This window comes from Terrapene carolina, unplaced genomic scaffold (genome assembly GCF_002925995.2).
Source record: "Terrapene carolina triunguis isolate 2854851 unplaced genomic scaffold, T_m_triunguis-2.0 Scaffold180, whole genome shotgun sequence".
NCBI lineage: Eukaryota > Metazoa > Chordata > Testudines > Emydidae > Terrapene > Terrapene triunguis.
Window position 1 is genome coordinate 3488386 of NW_020664531.1, and position 19404 is coordinate 3507789.

Consider the following 19404-nt stretch of genomic DNA (forward strand, 5'->3'; position numbering starts at 1 on the left):
GTGGGAAATGGGCGGGGCCAGGGTCCCGTGGAGGGTCCTCTTTTTTTATTTGTTAAATATGGTAACCCTAACAAAGTCTGAAGTTGTTATAGCCAAATTATGCTCTCCGTTACATCAGGTAAATTCAAGCTTACTCTTTGGGAGTCAGTGCAGTAAATCAGGATTTTTTTCCTGGTGCGAAAGAGTGCGGAATTTGGCCTATAGAGTCATATCTTGATGTGCGTTGTCTGTGCAGTGGCCTGAACTCTGATGCAGAGTCCTCAATTTACAAATGAACAGATTTGCATTAGCCATTTGCCCTTCATAAGAACAAACAAAACAAAAGAAGAACCTGACATTAATATATAGTAATAGTACAAAATACCATTGTAACACTACTGTACAATATCGCATTAAGGACCTTCCTGCAACCAGTGGGCATTTTTGCATTTTGTGTTCAATTTTTCTTACCAATAAAACTTTGGCAAGGGAGTAGTGAACCCCTCACACAGCCTCATAGATAAGCCCCTTGAAAGTCCGATTGACAGCAGATTTGGGGGTTGTAGAAAACTGGAGTTGAAATTGTCCCCTATGACCTGATGTAGCACTCTGTCTATCTCGTACACACGTCTTTTATAAGCTCAGTCCAGATTCATGATTGTCAGAGGCAATGATCTCTGCCTGAAAGGTACTTTATTCACAATATCGATATAGTAATTAGCACAGAACTAATCAGACATGACTATTAGTTTTTTTCACTCACACATTAGAGTAATATAATGAAGAGAGAGCTGCTCCAGTTTGCTGCTGGAGGGGAGCCATTCAAAGCCTCTTCGGGTGACTGACATTTGTGCTAGCAACTATGAGGCTTCCATAAATCAAGCAGACCTGTAACCTAGTGCTAGCAAGCAGCTGTTAAACTGACAAGGGCCTCATTCCTTAATCCTACTTCAGACACTTGTATATACCTGCCTGTGTGCTTTAATGCCTCTTTTGTTGCAAAAAACATGATAAGGCAACTTAGAAATAATAGACCTATGAGAGCTATGGAAACAACTGCCTAGTAGGTCAGCAGTCAGCAAACTCACAAAGCTCGAGAGTACTTTCAAGAATTGTCTTTTTGCAGCAAGTTTCTCAAATCCCATGGCATATTGGCATTCCGAGTGACAGCTTTCCTACTGGATGGCACTTTTATCAAGCTGGTTATCTTCTTAGCATATGCGCAATGTGCCTCAGGCGGCACATGACCAGGATTAATCACCAAATTTAGTCTGCTGGTTGGATCATTAGCTTCCCCAGCCGGGGCTGTGTACTGATGGGGGGTGCGACCTGAATGCTGATCCATGCCTACCATGATGTTTATGATTCTGTACTACAACTCTCACACTCGTATTGAAAGAATGCTAGCTACCACGCATCTCTACTCCAGACCCCAGGCTCTAGTCTCTCCCACTTCACTGTGACTTAGAACATCTACCATTGAACACAGGCAGGGACGAGAAGTGTGCTAAGGGCCAACAAGGAGGCTCCTCGTTAAAGCAAAGAAGGTGGAGTGTAGCTAGACTAATATCACAAAAGCCTGGAGTAAGATACTACTACATTTACTAGACAGGAACCGCTGATCTACTTAATACATTTAGCATGCTACTGGAGCAGCCAGTTTAAGGAATTTCCTGTAACATAAGAGATTAATATTTTCAGATCCAATAATATTTTTTGAAGGCACAAAAATGTTGATTAATGTTTCTAAAATTGTTACTTTGATCATTCTGAAGAAAGATTCGCACACGCATACCCAATAACCATGTTAGAACAGTTTAATGCAATAGACTGCTCAGAAGGGGCATATCTTTATCTAGCATATGTTATATAAGGCAATCTCATGTTAATACAAAACATGTTAATACTCTGCTAGGCATAACATGGTTTTACACAGTTGTGGCTAACATAGTTTCAACCCTAGTGTTAACAATAGCTTTAGCTTGCTTCAAATTCCACTCTGCCCCGTGCCACTGCATCTTTTCCCTTCCTTTACTGTGCCTATAACTTATTTCTTCTGCAGTTATCCCCTGAGAGAGGTTGAAATATGGCCCAAGCCTCAGCGTTGTGTATGGTTCTGTGTGCAAATTAAAGGAAACAATGCAAATTTTAATTATGCGCCTACTCTTTGTTTTCATTTATCCACAGACACACTCTTGTTATCTTGCAGAGTCCCATTTTTTCAAATGTGTTGAACTTTCCTTTATCTGTTTCTGGTGGCAAATTCACCTTTTATTCCTTCTTTCCCTTATCCTCTTGCTATTGCTTCCAGTTGGAAGACATAAGGAAAAGACACATGAAATCATTTCTTTTCTATTTTGAGCACATATTAAACCTACCAAATGTCTGTAATAAGATGGATTTTTAAGGTAATTTTTCAGGGAACTGGAGAATCCCTCTGGACTGTTCTCCTCTGTTCTGGCTGTTTCCAGTGAATACATTGTTTGCGAATGTTTAGCATCATTTGATATATTTGACCATTTATTTTCAGTAAATTTACTGTCATTAAGTTTATGGATTGACAATGTGGATTCCAACTGTGATAACTGTCTCTTAGTAGGTATCTGCCCAATAGGAACTGGACTGAGACCACCGGATCTTTTCATATGGGCCAAAAAATTGCCATCAGATGATAATTCTACTCAGCCACTGGCAATTTGAGCAAGCTGTGAACTAATGACCTAGCAGCAAAAGGTTTCTAATTTTATTAGTAGTCTATTGAACCATCCAATTCCCATAGTTTAGAGATTCTGAAGTCTAGGTTATTTAAAAAAAATCTAGATCTTCTGAGAATCAACGTAGGGTGAAATCTTGGTATCATTGAAGTCTGTGGGTGTTGGCTTAGTGACACGTACAGTTTTGTGAATATTGTAACATTGATATTTTCAGTGTGCGTTCATCACACTTCCTTCCTCCCTCCCACTTTCCATAAGAAAAGGAATTAATTTACTATTATGTGATATGCTAGTTTACAAATAAAAAATTAGCACACCAAAAAAAAAGAGCAGAACTATATGGACCCTTCTGGAGAGTTTCATTTTTGGTAAATACATTTTAAAAAGGGAACCATATGTCATAGTCTGCTATGTTACACTCATACAATCTCACTGAGGTCTGGGGGCTGAATGAGTATAAATTAGAGTATAATTAGGCCTTAAATAATGAGAAAAATATAGTACTAAAAAATAAATAGGTAAGTCATTAGTAATTTCAGTGATTATCTAAAGATCCCTTCTATTGTTAAGGTACCAAAATAATTTACATTCTAATCCTGTTTTCACACTCTCTTTACTTTCCTTCATAAATTCATCTTTTTATATGACTAGTATAAAAAATTATGTAAAATTCATTTAGATATTTAGGAGTTCAACAAGGTTGAGAAAATGCACTTTTTCCTGTTTTTTTTAAGACAATGTTTTGTATAATTGGCTAGGTACCTTTTGATTTTTAACACCTTTCTGCAGTACAAGGCACAGGCTGACCAAACTACAAGCCTAATGAAAAGTCTGTTGGAGTCAATGGCAAAACTACCATTGACTTCAGTATACTTTGGATAAGACCAGAGATGGAACCTGATATGAACCAGCATAGCATCACCCATGCACCCCAAGTTTCAAATCATTAGATAAAAATGTGAACTTCTTCTAATTAAAAATTCTCACTGGTTTTGCAAAGAAAATAAGCGTGGTCATGACTTCCGTGTACATATGGAGCCTCAATATGATTAGAGACAAAATGCTATTTCATCTTCTCCCTGGAAGGTATATAATTAAAACCCTTGTCACTGGATTCTAACCAAGTTAAAGTATACCAAACACAAGCAACAAAGACGAGTTATGCACAGCTGAGAATTTTTTCCCACTAGCTCACAAAAATTAGCTCTGAAGTCAGTACTACAGAAATTGGGGAAGAAGAAGAAAAAAGGTAAAATCAGCTGTACAAATTATGTTTATTTTTAAAAAAGTGGAGGGAGAAAATGTTATTACAAAAGTATTTTTCTCTTTTTGCAGACTGAGCAAATGTGTTCTATCAGCCTTATACAATGACCTTAACCTTGAGAAAAATTTAATAACGAAAATTGCAACCAACAGAACTGTAAGGTGCAGAATCATTGTTCTGTACATAGCATATAAAAGTGTTTTTTCGCCCCCATCTATCTCTATCCTTTGATTATTTATTAACCTTGACCTAGAAGTTCCAGGTCCAGGTTTCTGGACTGCATTTTAAGAAAATTGCAGTATTCTATTTATTTCTCATCCTATTTTGGTCTTCATATGAGTTTTGGCAATGTATTTTTGAAACGTTAAATTGCCTTCTCTTTTATTTATTTATTCTTTGCAATCACAAAGATTTGCTACAATTGGTTTATCAATATTCTCCATTATTTTAGCAAGGATTTGATCCTGCATCCATTGACTTAACTGACATAGTATTAGGGTTTAAATGACCAAGCTCAAAAAATGTGGTAATATAATGTATGATACTAAAATGTGACTTGCAGTTACCATATATATATGAAAAATATTTCCTGTTTTGTGCTGGACCATGTTCATTTATAAATTTAGCTTTTTTCCATAGAATTTCACATACAAGTACTTTCATATTGAAAAATGTGAACATTTAGATGTAACAAATGGATATTCATCTGAATAAAACATTGTAATTTCAGCAGTGCCAAGGTTTACACTATAAAGGAATTATATTTAAGCCAAGCCATGTCAAATTTCAAGTTTTTGAATAAATATGTGCCATTTTCATGAATTTGAAACAACATATGAAAATCAAGTATCAGAGGGGTAGCCGTGTTAGTCTGAATCTGTAAAAAGCAACAGAGGGTCCTGTGGCACCTTTAAGACTAACAGAAGTTAGACTTCTGTTAGTCTTAAAGGTGCCACAGGACCCTCTGTTGCTTTTAACATATGAAAATGTTAGTCTTCAGGTTTTTTCAGATTTTATTGCAAATGTTCCACACAGAACCCATGCGAAATAACATTTTCATATCATGCATGCTTTATGTATTTTAATTCTATGTCTGTGTTCCCTGTTGCCACAATTACTATCGCTAGTGCTACATTTCTGGCAGTTATTATTTTTATTAGTTTCTTTTTGTAAAGATTGTTGCCTGTCATGTACAGCTGTGAAGGTAACAGTAGAAAACGTTTTACTCAGATCCACAAGAGCTGCCAAGTTAAAATGAGAGCTGTGTGGGAGTCCAAGAGTAATGGCTTGTTCTATGGTCATACTGGAGTAGAGAAGTCATGGGTGCTTGGATTTCTCAGTTTTTGAGAAAGTCTGTAAGCTTATGTTAACATGCATCTGCACATAGCACCGGTCCTACTGCATAAATGGTTTTAAACAACTTTATTGCAAAATAAAGGCTATTTTAATTAAAATAACATGACTTGTGACTTTTAGCAATTTTTAGTATAAATTTATAGTATTTGCCTTTTTTCCCTGACCAGGTTGTGCCTTTTTGTGTAATTTGCTACAGCAAGTCACTAGCCCTCTCCATTACCTTTGATTTAGATTGAAACTGAACAAATAAACGACCATCATATGAACCCATCCTTGAATGTCATAGTCTAATTTGCAGACTTGTAATTACAGTCTGCTAAACGTTCCCCTTTTCTTTTAATGTCATTGCATCCCTTGCTTGAAACCATAGGTGTCCCACAAAGTTTTGTACTGTATGACAGGATCTTTTAAACTGTGTGTTGTTGGTCAAACTCCGAGTGAAATTATGACTACTGTGAAGTTTTTTAATTCACAGACTTCATCTGAAAGATTATGGAATAAAAATCTGCATCAAGTCCCACAGTAAATACATCAAAGTTCTTATCCCCTGGATATCACCATGGTACCTAAGCATGTCTTCATTCCCTTGTGTACTCTGACAAAATTGTGTCTGAATTCTGTGGTAATGTCTTCTGGTTTTGCTGGTGGACCAGTGCTGAATTATCAGCAAATTGAAAAATGATTCAGGCAACAAGGTTTTATGCTGAACTATTTATAAAAGTATTGGGTGTGTTATTCATATCATAGAATATCAGGGTTGGAAGGGACCTCAGGAGGTCATCTAGTCCAACCCCCTGCTCAAAGCAGGACCAGTCCCCAGACAGATTTTTGCCCCCGATCCCTAAATGGTCCCCTCAAGGATTGAACTCACAACCCTGGGTTTATATAGGTGCTGATTCAGCAAACAACATGCTTAACTTTAAGCACATGAGTTGTCCAATTGACCTCAAATGGGACTACTCTCGTCCTTACAGTTAATGAAATGCTTTAATGCTTTACTGAATTGCCTTAACATTTAGGGAGCCTTCCCATCTGCAGAATTTTTTTTTCCTTCACAAAATTTAATGGATTTTTCATACAAAATATTACTTGGAGGCACAAATCAGCGTATATGCACCACTAGTTATCCTGTCCATCCAAAACCAGATAGTTAGGGATGTAAATACCCAGAGTTCTGCCCGACATGCAATTTTGCATACAGACTTTGTGGGTGCATGTTGTTCCTGCAAATGAGAGGCTGCTCTCTTGAACTGTAGTCCTTTATTTCCTAAAAACCTCTGTTTCCGTAGGTCCTCCCCCCCTCCCCCAACAATTTCAGGATGCTGCCTAACTTCCAGATTGCTAAAGGATTAGCCTGCTACAAAAATCAAAGAGACTTGCTTTAGAATATAGAATGAATGTACAATACCCACTCCTCCAGCAGCTCAGAGAGGGTCAGAAGAATTAACTGGGTATGAGGGAAAGGGGTGGGGAACCCTGCTCTGGGAAGAGTGACTGAAAGTATGTACAGCATGCCAGGATCTTTTAAACTGTGTCGGAAAGTATTATATGGAGAATCCATGCACTCAGAGGGTGATGACGGGAGAGAGAAGGAGGCCCAGACACTTGGAGGTAGCAATGCTGAGCCTGCAGGAGTTGATCTAGTTTTTTCATTTTAGTGGGGATGGCAGGTAATCCCTGTTTTCAATGTGCTGGTCAGGGAAGTCACCCTGAACCTTTCACTTAAGGGTCAGGCTAATGCACTTAAACCAGTAAGAACTCCTGTTTGTGATGGAGCCCTTCTAAATACATTCTTAAAATAAACTGCAATAGTTTACAGTAATATTCCACAATCTGGCATTAGCACTATTGTAGGATGCACTGATTTGGACTATTACCAAACAATGTTGTAATGTTGTTTATAAGGGAAGAAGAGACAAGAAGAAAACAGGGTTGTTTAATTTCTTTTCATGTGTATGCATCTGTTAGGTGCTAAGACAAGATGGAAATCAAATTTCAAGGAAAAATACATACTGTTTTACGCAGTCAGAAGGTAGAGGATTTCCCAGAATGCTGTCCCAAAAGATAAATTCAATTGCCAGGTTCAAAGCCATCGAATTGTAGAAATCCAATGGCCTTGCTATATGTCAGTCACTGTGATGAAACAACTGCACAGTTAAATTTTTATGCTCGTTATTCTTGACTTTAGCGTTCTGTAATCTACACCCAACAGCAATTGCCATCTGTTAGACTAGGCACGTAAATGATCCAAGTCCTCCTCCATGTGACTGTACTGTGCTTCATTATTTATTGATATTTCCAATATAGCATCATGTTGGAAATTTTGCTTTCTTTTAACGCCTTAGTAGAGGGACATTTTCTTCCTTGGGTCCCAAAGCTGATCTAAGCCATTCGCCTCCAGGCACCATTTTTCAGCATGGCATTGTTGCACTGTTTTCAGAGGCACAGATGATCTTTATTCTGTTTCTCAAGACACTCTTGACATTAGCCTTTGATGTGTAGCTGTGTCAAATGTTTTGAAATAGTCTCCAGTGATCCAGATAAGATCCTCTTTGTCTACCATTTCAATAATATCGCCAAACGATTCCAACAAGTTAGCAAGGAATAACCTTTTCATTTCAGTATTTTTTCTCTAAGCTAGATTGGTAATGGTATCTTCCCCGCAAGCTTTTCCAATAACTTATCCACTATATCTTTTTTGAAATATTTTACATACTATGTATTTATCATTTTAATACATTCCAAAAAGATAAAGGTCAGAGGCCTTCATATTGCACACAGTTACAATATGTTCATCAAATAGTTAACGCCTATAATGTTACTTCAAGAAGGGGAAAAACACAGTTACATACATGAAGAAAGTGTACATTATTACAGTATCAAATCTAAGGAGCTTTAAAAGAAAATACCCAATTAAGTTGATATTTAAATGAGGAAATTTATTATCATCTTGGTAAAGAAGCCATGAAAACAAAGCAAAGAGGGAGTAAGAAGAAAAATGCCTGCACTTACGATGAAAATGCATCTCTAAGCCCAATCCTGCTTTCATTTAAATGGCTGGAGAAATTCCCATTGATTTTGATTCAAGTAGGATTGGGCCATAAGAAGGCCCTTTCCTGACTGCTTCCTTTCGAACATCAGGCTTTCTAGCATCTAAAACCTATTTGGTTTCATAAGAGTCACCAAAATATAATAAAGTTATAAGAAAATATAAGAAAGTTAAATAGTTGGAGAAATTGATCTGGAGGATTTCTGCCATGGTGTCATGTTTTCTTTGTTATCACAAATTCACCCATTAGGCATGCAGTGGGACAAATCCCTTGCAAGTCACGTTAATAGTGAATGAGATAGTTTGAATGAATGTTGATTAGAGAAACTTGAAAATCAACTGCACTTCTATTTTCTGAGTGCAGTGTATCTGTGAGTAGGGAGGGCTGTCATCAACGTGAACTGTGGTCAGCCTTTTTACATACAGTTAATAGAGCTGTAGTGGGAAGGAACTTCCAGTGTGCAAAACTCTTTATTGCCCCTTTTCTATAGAGTGTTTTGCTGTCACATTATCATTTCCTATAGTGGAAATAGATGGTCAGTTCCATATAGTGGTGGTGTTTTTTGGTCAGTCTACTTGATTTACACCCACTTCCAATAGCCTTCAGTGGAAAAAGGAAAGGGCATCAACAAGGATTAATATATTGACTAAATTAGTGGAAACCTACTTAATCCAAACTGCCCGTAGTGCCTGAGGAATTTGGCATCTAATCTACATTTATTTATTATTAGTCATAGAATTCATAGCCATTTCCGGTCCCTTAATCCACATAACAAATTAGATCATCACAGATTAATAGATCTATGATTATGTCCTTCCTGTATTAGATTAAAAAGAACCTAAAAGGCCTATTCATCACAGCAAGAAAAAAAAACTTACACTTTATAGTCATTTCTTTTACACCTAGGACATATGATATGGAGTGAAAGTAAGAGGGACACAAATTTGAAGAAAAAAATTCGTCATCTAGAACATTATCTTCTGTGATGTCCCATCCCTTCCAGTGAAGTAGTTAACGTGTTAATGTGCGATGTGTGCAGCTAGGAATTGTTATTCCTCTATTTACTGTCTACTGTATCTTTAAAAAGTTTCCTCTCACTGGTACAGAGGCAGTTGTCAATTTGTGTTCAGACAGAACCTGCTACTGAGGAGAGAGAACACTGTACTTTCCCATGGAGATTTTACTTTGGTTGTTTAATTGACTATGGAAGCAATTGATTGTGACTCCATAGTTAAGGTTGAGTTCTGTTTTGCACTTAATGGAAGTATTAGGCCTCTTTGTAATGTATGAAAACTACAGTGACTCCTCCCCAAACGTTATATCCTTTAATCTTTGAGTACTAAATCAATTTTATGATGATTTACAAATAAATCTGTTACTTAGTGTGAGTTAAACTGTATTTAAAAATGGATCCTTAAAGAAGATTAACATATTATACATGTCAGTCTTTTGTTTGTCCTGAATGATCTGAATAATGTAAAAATGCAGACTCTTCAAACTTTCCACATAATTAAAATTAATTGAAGGCTTGTTTGTGCATAACCTACATCCAAAGAAATTAGGACGCAATTAAGCTAAGTTATTAATGACTCTTGTATCTAATTATGACTATATAGGCTACAGTAGGGTCAGGTCAAGAGCTCAGGTAACTCTTTAATGGTATTATCAGAGATAATTCAGCCAACCACCAGTCTTCCTCTACAGCTAATTTGCATGTAACTAATCTATTGGTTGTAATGAGTCAATGGTATGAGCAGGATTGTACACATCTGTCAAGAGTTCTCCTTGGTAGATTACTTGTCCCGACTGTCATGGCTCTTTAAAGGTTCTATGGCTGAATTCAAGTCACTTATAAATTAAAGGCCAGATTCAGTGTGCTAGGTGCTTTGCATTGCTCTGGTGATGCAATGCAGCCAACATGTTGGCAAGTTATAATCATCCAGAACCAGCCATTACAAAACCCAGGAAAGTCAGAGAGGATTTTACACTTAAGAAATTCAGACATGATAAGATATGGAAATGCACAGTTAAGACCCCCCCAAGCAACCATTGCTCTGCCCTGTAGCAAAAAAAGAGGATTAAAAAAAAACAACAACAACCCTAATCTGTCTTTAAAAAAATCAGTTTAACCTAAAATGAGACCCGAAATACTAAAATCCCTTCATTAACATTATGTTATTATTGCATTTCCATATCTTAATATGTTTGGATTTCTTTTCAGTGTAACCTTAACTCTGAATTTCCTGGGTTTGTAATGCTTGGGTTTGGGTTCATCATAACATGCCTGTAATATGTTTTTTACTCTTTAGTTTGATAGGGACTCTCAACAATAACTTTTTTTTAAAAACGTATTTGTTTTGGAATAATAAATAATGCTCATTCTAGCTGAGCGCATTTATAAATGAAGAAACATCAGAGTTTCTATTACAAAGGATAAGGGCCCACATTAATTTCTGGCTGCTCTAGCAATCACATGCATATACATGTATGGCTATGTAGGCTGTTATTTTACTAAATGAAATAAATGTTTTAAGCATTTGTACTTACTGTAATATGTGGCTATTTCTTTCCTAAAATAATTGTCAGTGTGTTACAGAAACACCCAATAGTAACTGTAATTGCTAGGCATACATAATCCAGTTACAGTTAATGGGAATAGGATTTCATTTTGACCCATTTCATATTTGGCTCCCATGTACTTCTTTGCAGCAAATGTGGAATAGTCTTTGTTTCAGCCCCTGCTATGTTTACATATGCTAACTGTGGGGCCAAAATCCGGTCCTTGCTATACTTGAGTAACTCTATCTATGTTTATGTCCATGTGGTTTGTAACATATCACTTAAATCAGCTTCTGCACCAAATGACTGGAGGATAGCTAATGTGACACCAATTTTTTAAAAGGGCTCCAGAGGTGGTCCTGGCAATTACAAGCCAGTAAGACTCACTTCAGTACCGGGCAAACTGGTTGAAACTATAATAAAGAACAGAATTGTCAGACACCTAGATGAACATAATTTGTTGGGGAAGAGTCAACATAGCTTTTGTTTAGGGAAATCATGCCTCACCAATCTACTAGAATTCTTTGAGGTGGTCAACAAGTATGTGGACGAGGGGGATCCATTGGATATAGTGTACTTAGATTTTCAGAAAGCCTTTGACAAGGTCCCTCACTAAAGGCTCTTAAGCAAAGTAAGCTGTCATGGGATAAGAGGGAAAGTCCTCTCATGGATTGGTAACTGCTTAAAAGAAAAGAAACAAAGGGTCAGTTTTCAGAATGGAGAGAGGTAAATAGTGGTGTCCTCCTGGGGTCTGTACTGGGACCAGTCCTATTCAACATATGCATAAATTATCTGGAAAAAGGGGTAAACAGTGACATGGCAAAATTTGCAGATGATACAAAACTACTCAAGGCAGTTAAGTCCAAAGCAGACTGCGGAGAGCTACAAAGGTATATCACAAAACTGGGTGCCTGGGCAACAAAATGGCAGATGAAATTCAATGTTGATAAATGCAAAGTAATGCACACTGGAAAACATGATCCCAACTATACATATAAAATGATGGGGTCTAAATTATCTGTTACCACTCAAGAGAGATATTTTGGAGTCATTGTGGATAGCTCTCTGAAAACATCCACTCAATGTGCAGCGGCAGTCAAAAAAGCAAACAATGTTTGGAATCATTAAGAAAGGGATAGATAATAAGACAGAAAATGTCATATTGCCTCTGTGTAAATCCATGGTATGCCCACATCTTGAATACTGTGTGCAGATGTGGTTGCACTATCTCAGAAAAAGATATATTGGAATTGGAAAAGGTTCAGAAAAGGGCAACAAAAATGATTAGGGGCATGGAATAGCTTCCGTATGAGGAGAGATTAAATAGACTGGGACTTTTCAGTTCGGAAAAGAGGTGACTAAGGGGGGGATATGATAGGGGTCTATAAAATCATGACTGGTGTGGAGAAAGGAAATAAGGAAGTGTTATTTACTCCTTCTTATAACACAAGAGCTAGGGGCCACCAAATGAAATTAATAGGTAGCAGGTTCAAAACAAACAAAAGGAAGTATTTTTTCACATAATGCACAGTCAACCTGTGGAACTCTTTGCCAGAGGGTGTTGTGAAGGCCAAGACTATAACAGGGTTCGAAAAAGAACTAAATAAACTCATGGATGATACGTCCATCAATGGCTATTAGCCAGGATGGGCAGGGATGGTGTCCCTAGCCTCTATTTGCCAGAAGCTGGGAATGGGTGATAGGGAATGGATCGCTTGATGATTACCTGTTCTGTTCATTCCCTCTGGGGCACCTGGTTTTGGCCACTGTCAGAAGACAGGATACGGGGCTAGATGAATCTTTGTTCTGACCCAGTATGGTTGTTCTTATGGCAATGTTATGAGAACCTATATTGAGTAGAATATACTGAGTTACCCTGCATTAATACACAGGTACTTGAGAGCAGAATTTGGCTCTCTGCAAATGAATTAGAAATTAATGGAGGGGGGGATAAGCAAAATTTGACATGGCAGGTCACATTGTTGGTTAAAGGGGGATTTAACATTTTACACTACAACTCCCCAGCAGAGTGTTGGTTGGAATCTTCTTAGTGTATGCACAGCATGCCTCAGGTGGCACTTGACCAGGATTCATCAATTAATTTGGTCCGCTAGTTGCATCATGAGCTTCCCCAGACGGGGCTAAGTACTGACGGGGAGTGGGACATGAAAGCTGATCCATCATGCTGTAGAACAGAGTCAGCCTGTGAGGTCCTATGAATTCCACAGCTGCAGGCCTTCTGGATTTTGAGGAGCTAGAAACATAAGGAAGAATCTTAGCATTCTTTACAAAAGTTTGTAGCTCTTTTCCTTGCAGAAGTAACCTTGAAAATATAAACTGGTATAAACAACTAGCTAGGACTAAAATAGAAACATGATTGGGCTTAACCAACAACACTTATGTGAGTACATACACAGTCTCTCTCACACACTTTATATGTAATATGAGTCAAATAATTATGAGGTATATCCCAAGGAACTTTCTTGTTTATCCTTTTCAAATCTCTTAGGCTAGCCCTAATGGTGTGATCACGTGGAACAGGAATCTGTTATAATGAGGGAGGAGAAATAACAATTTTTTTTCGTAGGCACACTGTAAACAGCTGGGCTGTCTCACGAGCCCAGGAAGGAGTGATGCCATGCCCTAGTCTTTTTCAGGCCCTTGCCTCAGGGTACAATTCATTGCTTTATACTAGAAATCATGAAGGAACACACACACATGCGATTCACCTGCCCAAAGCAGGCTGTAGCCCCAGAGTTCTTTTCCCTCTGGATGAGGGTCTCCTGCAATTCTCCAGTTCAACTGACCTCTTGCTGTCCTTATAAGGACTAGGTGCTCCTTAGGCTACCATCAGACTCCAAGCCCTGTAGCCTGAGCTGGGAGGCTCAGTCACAGGTGCAGTTAGGTCTGTCACCCTTTTAAAGAGTCCAGTCACCATGTGACACCCACCCAAAAATGGTGAGGCTCTAGAATACCTCATATAAATCACTAGGAACCTCTAAAAGGAAAAAGAGACTGGTGAAGTATCATCCTGGTAGGTAGAGCATCTCTTCCACCAGAATAGGAATATATATTTTTCCAGGCTCTGCCTGAGAGGTGTAGAAGACTTGTATCTTATATTGCATGACTTTTTTTTCTCATGGTAAAAATGTTTGATTTTAAAAAACCCTTTTTTCTTTTGCCGTTTATCCAGTTTTAGAAGTGTTGTAATTTATTTTCATATAACGCTAAACAATCCATTCCATTGAGCCTTGGGAGCCAGCATAGTTTGCCAAATCACTCAGCCAGGTATACTCTAATCAGCCTTCTGCAGTCTTCCAGAGTGTAGAAAGAGGCAGAACTTTTCTTCTAAAGAACATTGCAGATATGCATATGAGAAAGTATGACAAAGCTGTCTGTTTATAATATATTAATAGTAGTTATACCTCTGACAAAGATCCCAAAATGGTTTAAAGGCTGTATTAGTAGGATTGCGTCCATTCTCTAATGACGAGCAGTGGCCACCATTTTACACTAGGAACAAACCCTACGTACCAATTTTTGGAAAGGGGAATTGAAGCATAAATTAATCCAAATAAAAACTCCACAGGGAATTTAGGTAGCCAGAATTCAATTATCCAAAATAGAATTCTGCCAGGAATTTTAACAGTCCTGTTTATTTTATTTTTTTTCCAAAAGGATCTGAGCCTTTTGTCTCACCCTAAAGACCAATATCTTTATCAACACAGTGCCCAACATTTCCAAGAAGTGTTTCTCATTCATATGAGATGCTGTTCTGCCCCTTGTAGATGAAGTATCAGTCCATTTGTGGGGGCGGGGGAGGGTAAAGTTTCATCCCTTGCTGCACAATGGATTGGATTTTAAGATGCTTTTAACAAAGAATTGGGCATCTATTCTACCACGTAAAGCAGTATTTTTAAACTATACAAACAAACAAGACCTTGATATGTATCACATCAGCATTTCTCTGTCTCACTCTTATCGCTGCTTCCTTCCGCAGCCCACATGGAAAGTTACACTGCACAGCTGGGTTCTTTGGGGCTTGCAAGCCTGGTCCTTTCTCTAAGTCCCTTTAGGGGGAGGTTTCAATTTTGCACTGACTGGAACCCAGTGGGGGAGCAGAACTCCCTCTTCAGGGACCCATTGCCCAATCCACCTTCCTTTAAAGTCATTTGAGAGTCTTTCCATTGACTTAACTGCAGGGGTGCTGGAACATTTTGTACAGTGGGGGTGCTGAGAGCCATTGAACCAAACTGGACACCCTGTATATAACAGAAACCATTTCAAGCCAGAATCTATGCTTAACTGGAGTTGGACCAGGCCTCTTGAGAGAGGCCCTCAGAACCAGTGCAGCTGGTGTGCTGGTAGGGCATATCCTATCTCAGAATTCTAGCAAGGCCGTGAATATGTATCCCTTTGTGCCAGAGACCAGACATTCCTGTCAGTGAGAATACAGCATAGCACATTCCCTTATGCGGTCTAGCACAAAGGGAAAATAGGAACGTGAAATACTCCTTATTTTAATATTGATATAAATACAGTATATTTTAATTTATATAAATAATTTTCCACCCTATCTTCCAATACAACATTGTTGTGGAATATCTATATTTCTGTGTAGGAAATAGCTAAAAGTCTCCTTCGTATAAGAAAAATGTCTGCCTGGAGGTAAATTAGTGCAATATTCAGATATTGGTTCCAATAGTTTCTGGGGCAAGAGTAGTCTTGTGTGTGATATACACTATAGATATGAATAAGATAAGCACCATCTTACACCACCTGCAGAACTTCATCTCATTTGGCTAGCTACTTGTGCTCCCTGTGAAGGATCCATCTGCTTTACCTAACCTTGTTCTTGATCATTTGATTAGAGCGTGTTACACCATATGAGTTACACACATATGTAGCTTCATATGATGCCACATAATCCAAAACAGCCTGACACAATATAGTGATTGCATATGTGACGGATAACTATGTTACTATGGAGTTGACCCAAAGTCCATTGATATCAATAAGAGCCTTTCTATGGACTTTAGGAGGTTTTAAAACAGGCCCTAACAGCTCAAAATATTCTCAGGTAGTTAAGGTAATCCTTTAAATAACATGGTGTTAAATCAGGGGTGGGCAAACTTCTTGGCCTGAGGGCCACATCTGGGAATAGAAATTGTATGGTGGGCCATGAATGCTCACAGAATTGGGGCTGGAGTGTGGGAGGGGGGTGAGGGCTCTGGTTGGGGGTGCGGGCTCCGGGGTGGGGCCAGACATGAGGAGTTCAGGGTGCAGGATGGGGGCTCCGGGCTGCTGTGTGGGGGGGTGAGGGCTCTGGCTCAGGGTGCAGGCTCTGGGGTGGGACTAAGGATGAGGGGTTTGGGGTGCAGGAGGGTGCTCTGGGCTGGGATCAAGGAGTTCAGAGGATGGGAGGGGGATCAGGGTTGGCGCAGGGGGTTGGGGCATGGGGAGAGGCTCAGGGGTGCAGGCTCTGGAGGTGCTTACCTCAACAGTTCCCAGAATAAGTGGCATGTCCCTTCTCCAGCTCCTACGTGGAGGCATGGCCTGGCGGTTCTGCACGCTGCCCCATCTGCAGGCACCGCCCCTGCAGCTCCCATTGGCTGCAGTTCCCGGCCAATGGGAGCTGCAGGGGCAGCGCTTGTGGCAGGGGCAGCATGCAGAGCGGAGACCCCTGGCTGCCCCTATGCGTAGGAGCCGGAGGGGGGGCACACTGCTGTTTCTGGGAGCTGCATGGTGCGGCGCCCAGCCGGGCTCCCCAGCTGGAGCACTGGAGTGGGGCCATGTGGCCGCTTCTGGGAGCTGCAATGCCGGAGTGGGGCCATGTGGCTGTTTCCGGGAGCCACGTGGAGCGGCCCCCAACTCTACTCCTCGGCTGGAGCACCAGAGCAGGGCAAGCCCCAGACCCTGCTCCCCAGTGGGAGCTCAAGCGGATTAAAATGGCTGGTGGGCCGAATCCAGCCTGCGGGCCGTAGTTTGCCCACCCCTGTGTTAAATGTTCAGCTTCACATAATGGAATTCGCGTAGCTAAATCCAACAACAGGGATGGAAATTTGCACAGATGAATCATAAGCATATTTGCATAGACTCCTATATTTAATGTATTCTGTTTACTGGATAGCACATCTGTTAAGTGAATATAGTACTCATGGAAAATGGCAGATGTCTTCCCTGAAGACTAAAGTCCTATAATTATGCAGAAAACAGGTTCAGCATAGGCAGCAGCAGTGCAAACTTTTACTTGGATCTATGAGACAAGGACCATCTGTGGTCAACAATTCTGCTTCTCTGGCATAATAGAATAGTCCACTGCATTTGTCTACATGGTGTGCCCAGGACACAGAGCTCTCTTGGGGACCAGTCCAAGAGTCAGGAGTGAACTCTCACAGGATCTAACAACTGCCTCAAACCACAGCACTGTCCGTTCCAAATGCAAGCTACATTTCTTTGACTTGGCCTTCAATAATAATAGTGCATAGCACAGCAGAGAGAAAATAAATAGAAAAAAAATATCACGAGGTCAATTTTCTCCTTGAGGAGAAAAACAGAACTATGCATGACAAGTTACATCTCTTAATGCACTTCTGGAAAGCATTCATGCTGTAGCGATTAATACTGTATAAATACCCAAATAGAATAGAATATTTTTGCCTTTCTTTTCTCCTCAACCCTGACCTAGAGGAACCACCTCTAGGAACAATAGTTTAATCTCCTTGCCTATTTTAGTCTTTGACCGCTGTGCTTAGATTGACAAGTCTACTAATAAATGTCAACCGTGATAGTGTTTTCTGATGTTGGTACCTGTCCAATTGGGACTTGACTGAAACAACCAATTCATCTTATCCAAGTCACAGCATAGCAGTTGAATAGTAAAACAGTCACTAATGGAGATGTTTGAACCTCAGTGATTTTTATTCAGAGAGCTTTGTGCAAACTTATTTTTGTTGAGGACTTTTAGATTTGTTACCTTTCAGCTTCATTGAATGTCCTACTGAGAGATGGTAAATAGAAGCACATTATACCTGTTCTATGCCACTCATTATTTTATGTAAATCTAATATTTCTTTTCTTAATCTCCTTTCTAAACTAAACTCCTGCGATAAGAAGCCCTTGACTGCTACTTTAAACCTGCTGACATAGGAAGCATGTTGTTTCACTATTAAGGTTATCTCCCCACTATGATTTCTTATAGCACTTACCAAGGCAGATGTTGCAGAAATACTAACTCTAGTGACTTGATATGCACTTAACTAGTTGTGGTTAAATGTATAGACAATTGGTAGGCTATTGTATTTATGTTCCTGATGTAAATGCACTAATAACCTTGTTGAGGTGCAACCTATCTTACTGTGTTTCTCCTGACCAAAGATTCAAGTTTCTTTTTTTTTTCCCTTGGCCATTTTTCACATCCCTGCTGAAGCCGTGAAGATAACAAAATGTATCCTACTTTTACCCTTCCTTACCCTTGAAATCTGTGTCACAGCCACCAACTGCTCTGAAAACTTCATCAAGTCCAGAGCAGAGACAATCTTGGGTCATCGGCACTATAGCCCAGGACCAACAAACTATATGAAGCCCTTGACTCCTGTAGTATCTAATATATTTTGCTGTTGTTGTGTCAAACATTATGATATATGTAATCACATTATACTGTAGTGCATCTCTGATGTCACAGTGTCACAAAATAATACTACCTTTGTTCATGCAGGCAGCCTGGAATGCAGTAATACTGTGTACACTTGATGTTTTCCTTGCAATAAGAATCCCTAGATCTCTGTAGCCTCAGGCCTCATGTTCTTTTAATCCAGTTCTAATCAAAGCTAATCTTCATTTGTCAGAGGGGTCGCTATGACTGTCATCACTCAAGGAAGTCTCCACCCACAAGTAAGGCATGCTGCTCTTACAGAGCACCTAGCACAGCGACAAACAGGAACAAGGAAACCAATCAAGGTTTCCTGCATTCAGTGCAGTCAAGTTGTCCCATATTGTTGATCTATTTCAAGTAAAATAATATCTTGTGAATACCATGCACAAGCCCCATTTGTTCTCACCCCCCTTGTGCATGCGCACACTCACACACCTGTTGCAGAGACACTGTCTACAATTTCAATATTATTCGTCAAAAACTATAATTATTTTAACTCACTTCCAATTTCTTTCATTCATTAATTCTTTCTTTACTTCACTTTTTTTCTTCTAGAGGATAAAGTGTGGTCAACTGTGTATCATGATCTGCAGATGCAGACTTCAGTGGTAGGCAACGGCCCGGAAAAATACTCTGTATTACAGCTCAATTACAGTGCCACCATGGATCAGATCTCTGCCATCACCAGTAGTGCTGAATATTGTGAGCAGTACATCTCCTACTCCTGCAAGATGTCAAGGCTGCTGAACACCCCAGGTAGGCTGAGAGTGAAATGTCACTTAATTACCATCTCTGCTGGAGTTCCACATTAATTGAACAATTCAACAG

At 39.4% G+C, this 19404-nt stretch overlaps 1 protein-coding gene across 1 annotated transcript in view; it reads left to right on the forward strand.

Moving 5' to 3' along the window:
- The window catches only part of LOC113407023 (contactin-associated protein-like 2), a 1116670-nt gene that overhangs the window by 652094 nt on the left and 445172 nt on the right, over window positions 1–19404 (forward strand). Inside the window, exon 13 of the mRNA XM_029912069.1 lies at window positions 19132–19332. Within this exon, the coding sequence (XP_029767929.1) occupies window positions 19132–19332 (201 nt within the window). The remainder of the gene's footprint in view (window positions 1–19131; window positions 19333–19404) is intronic.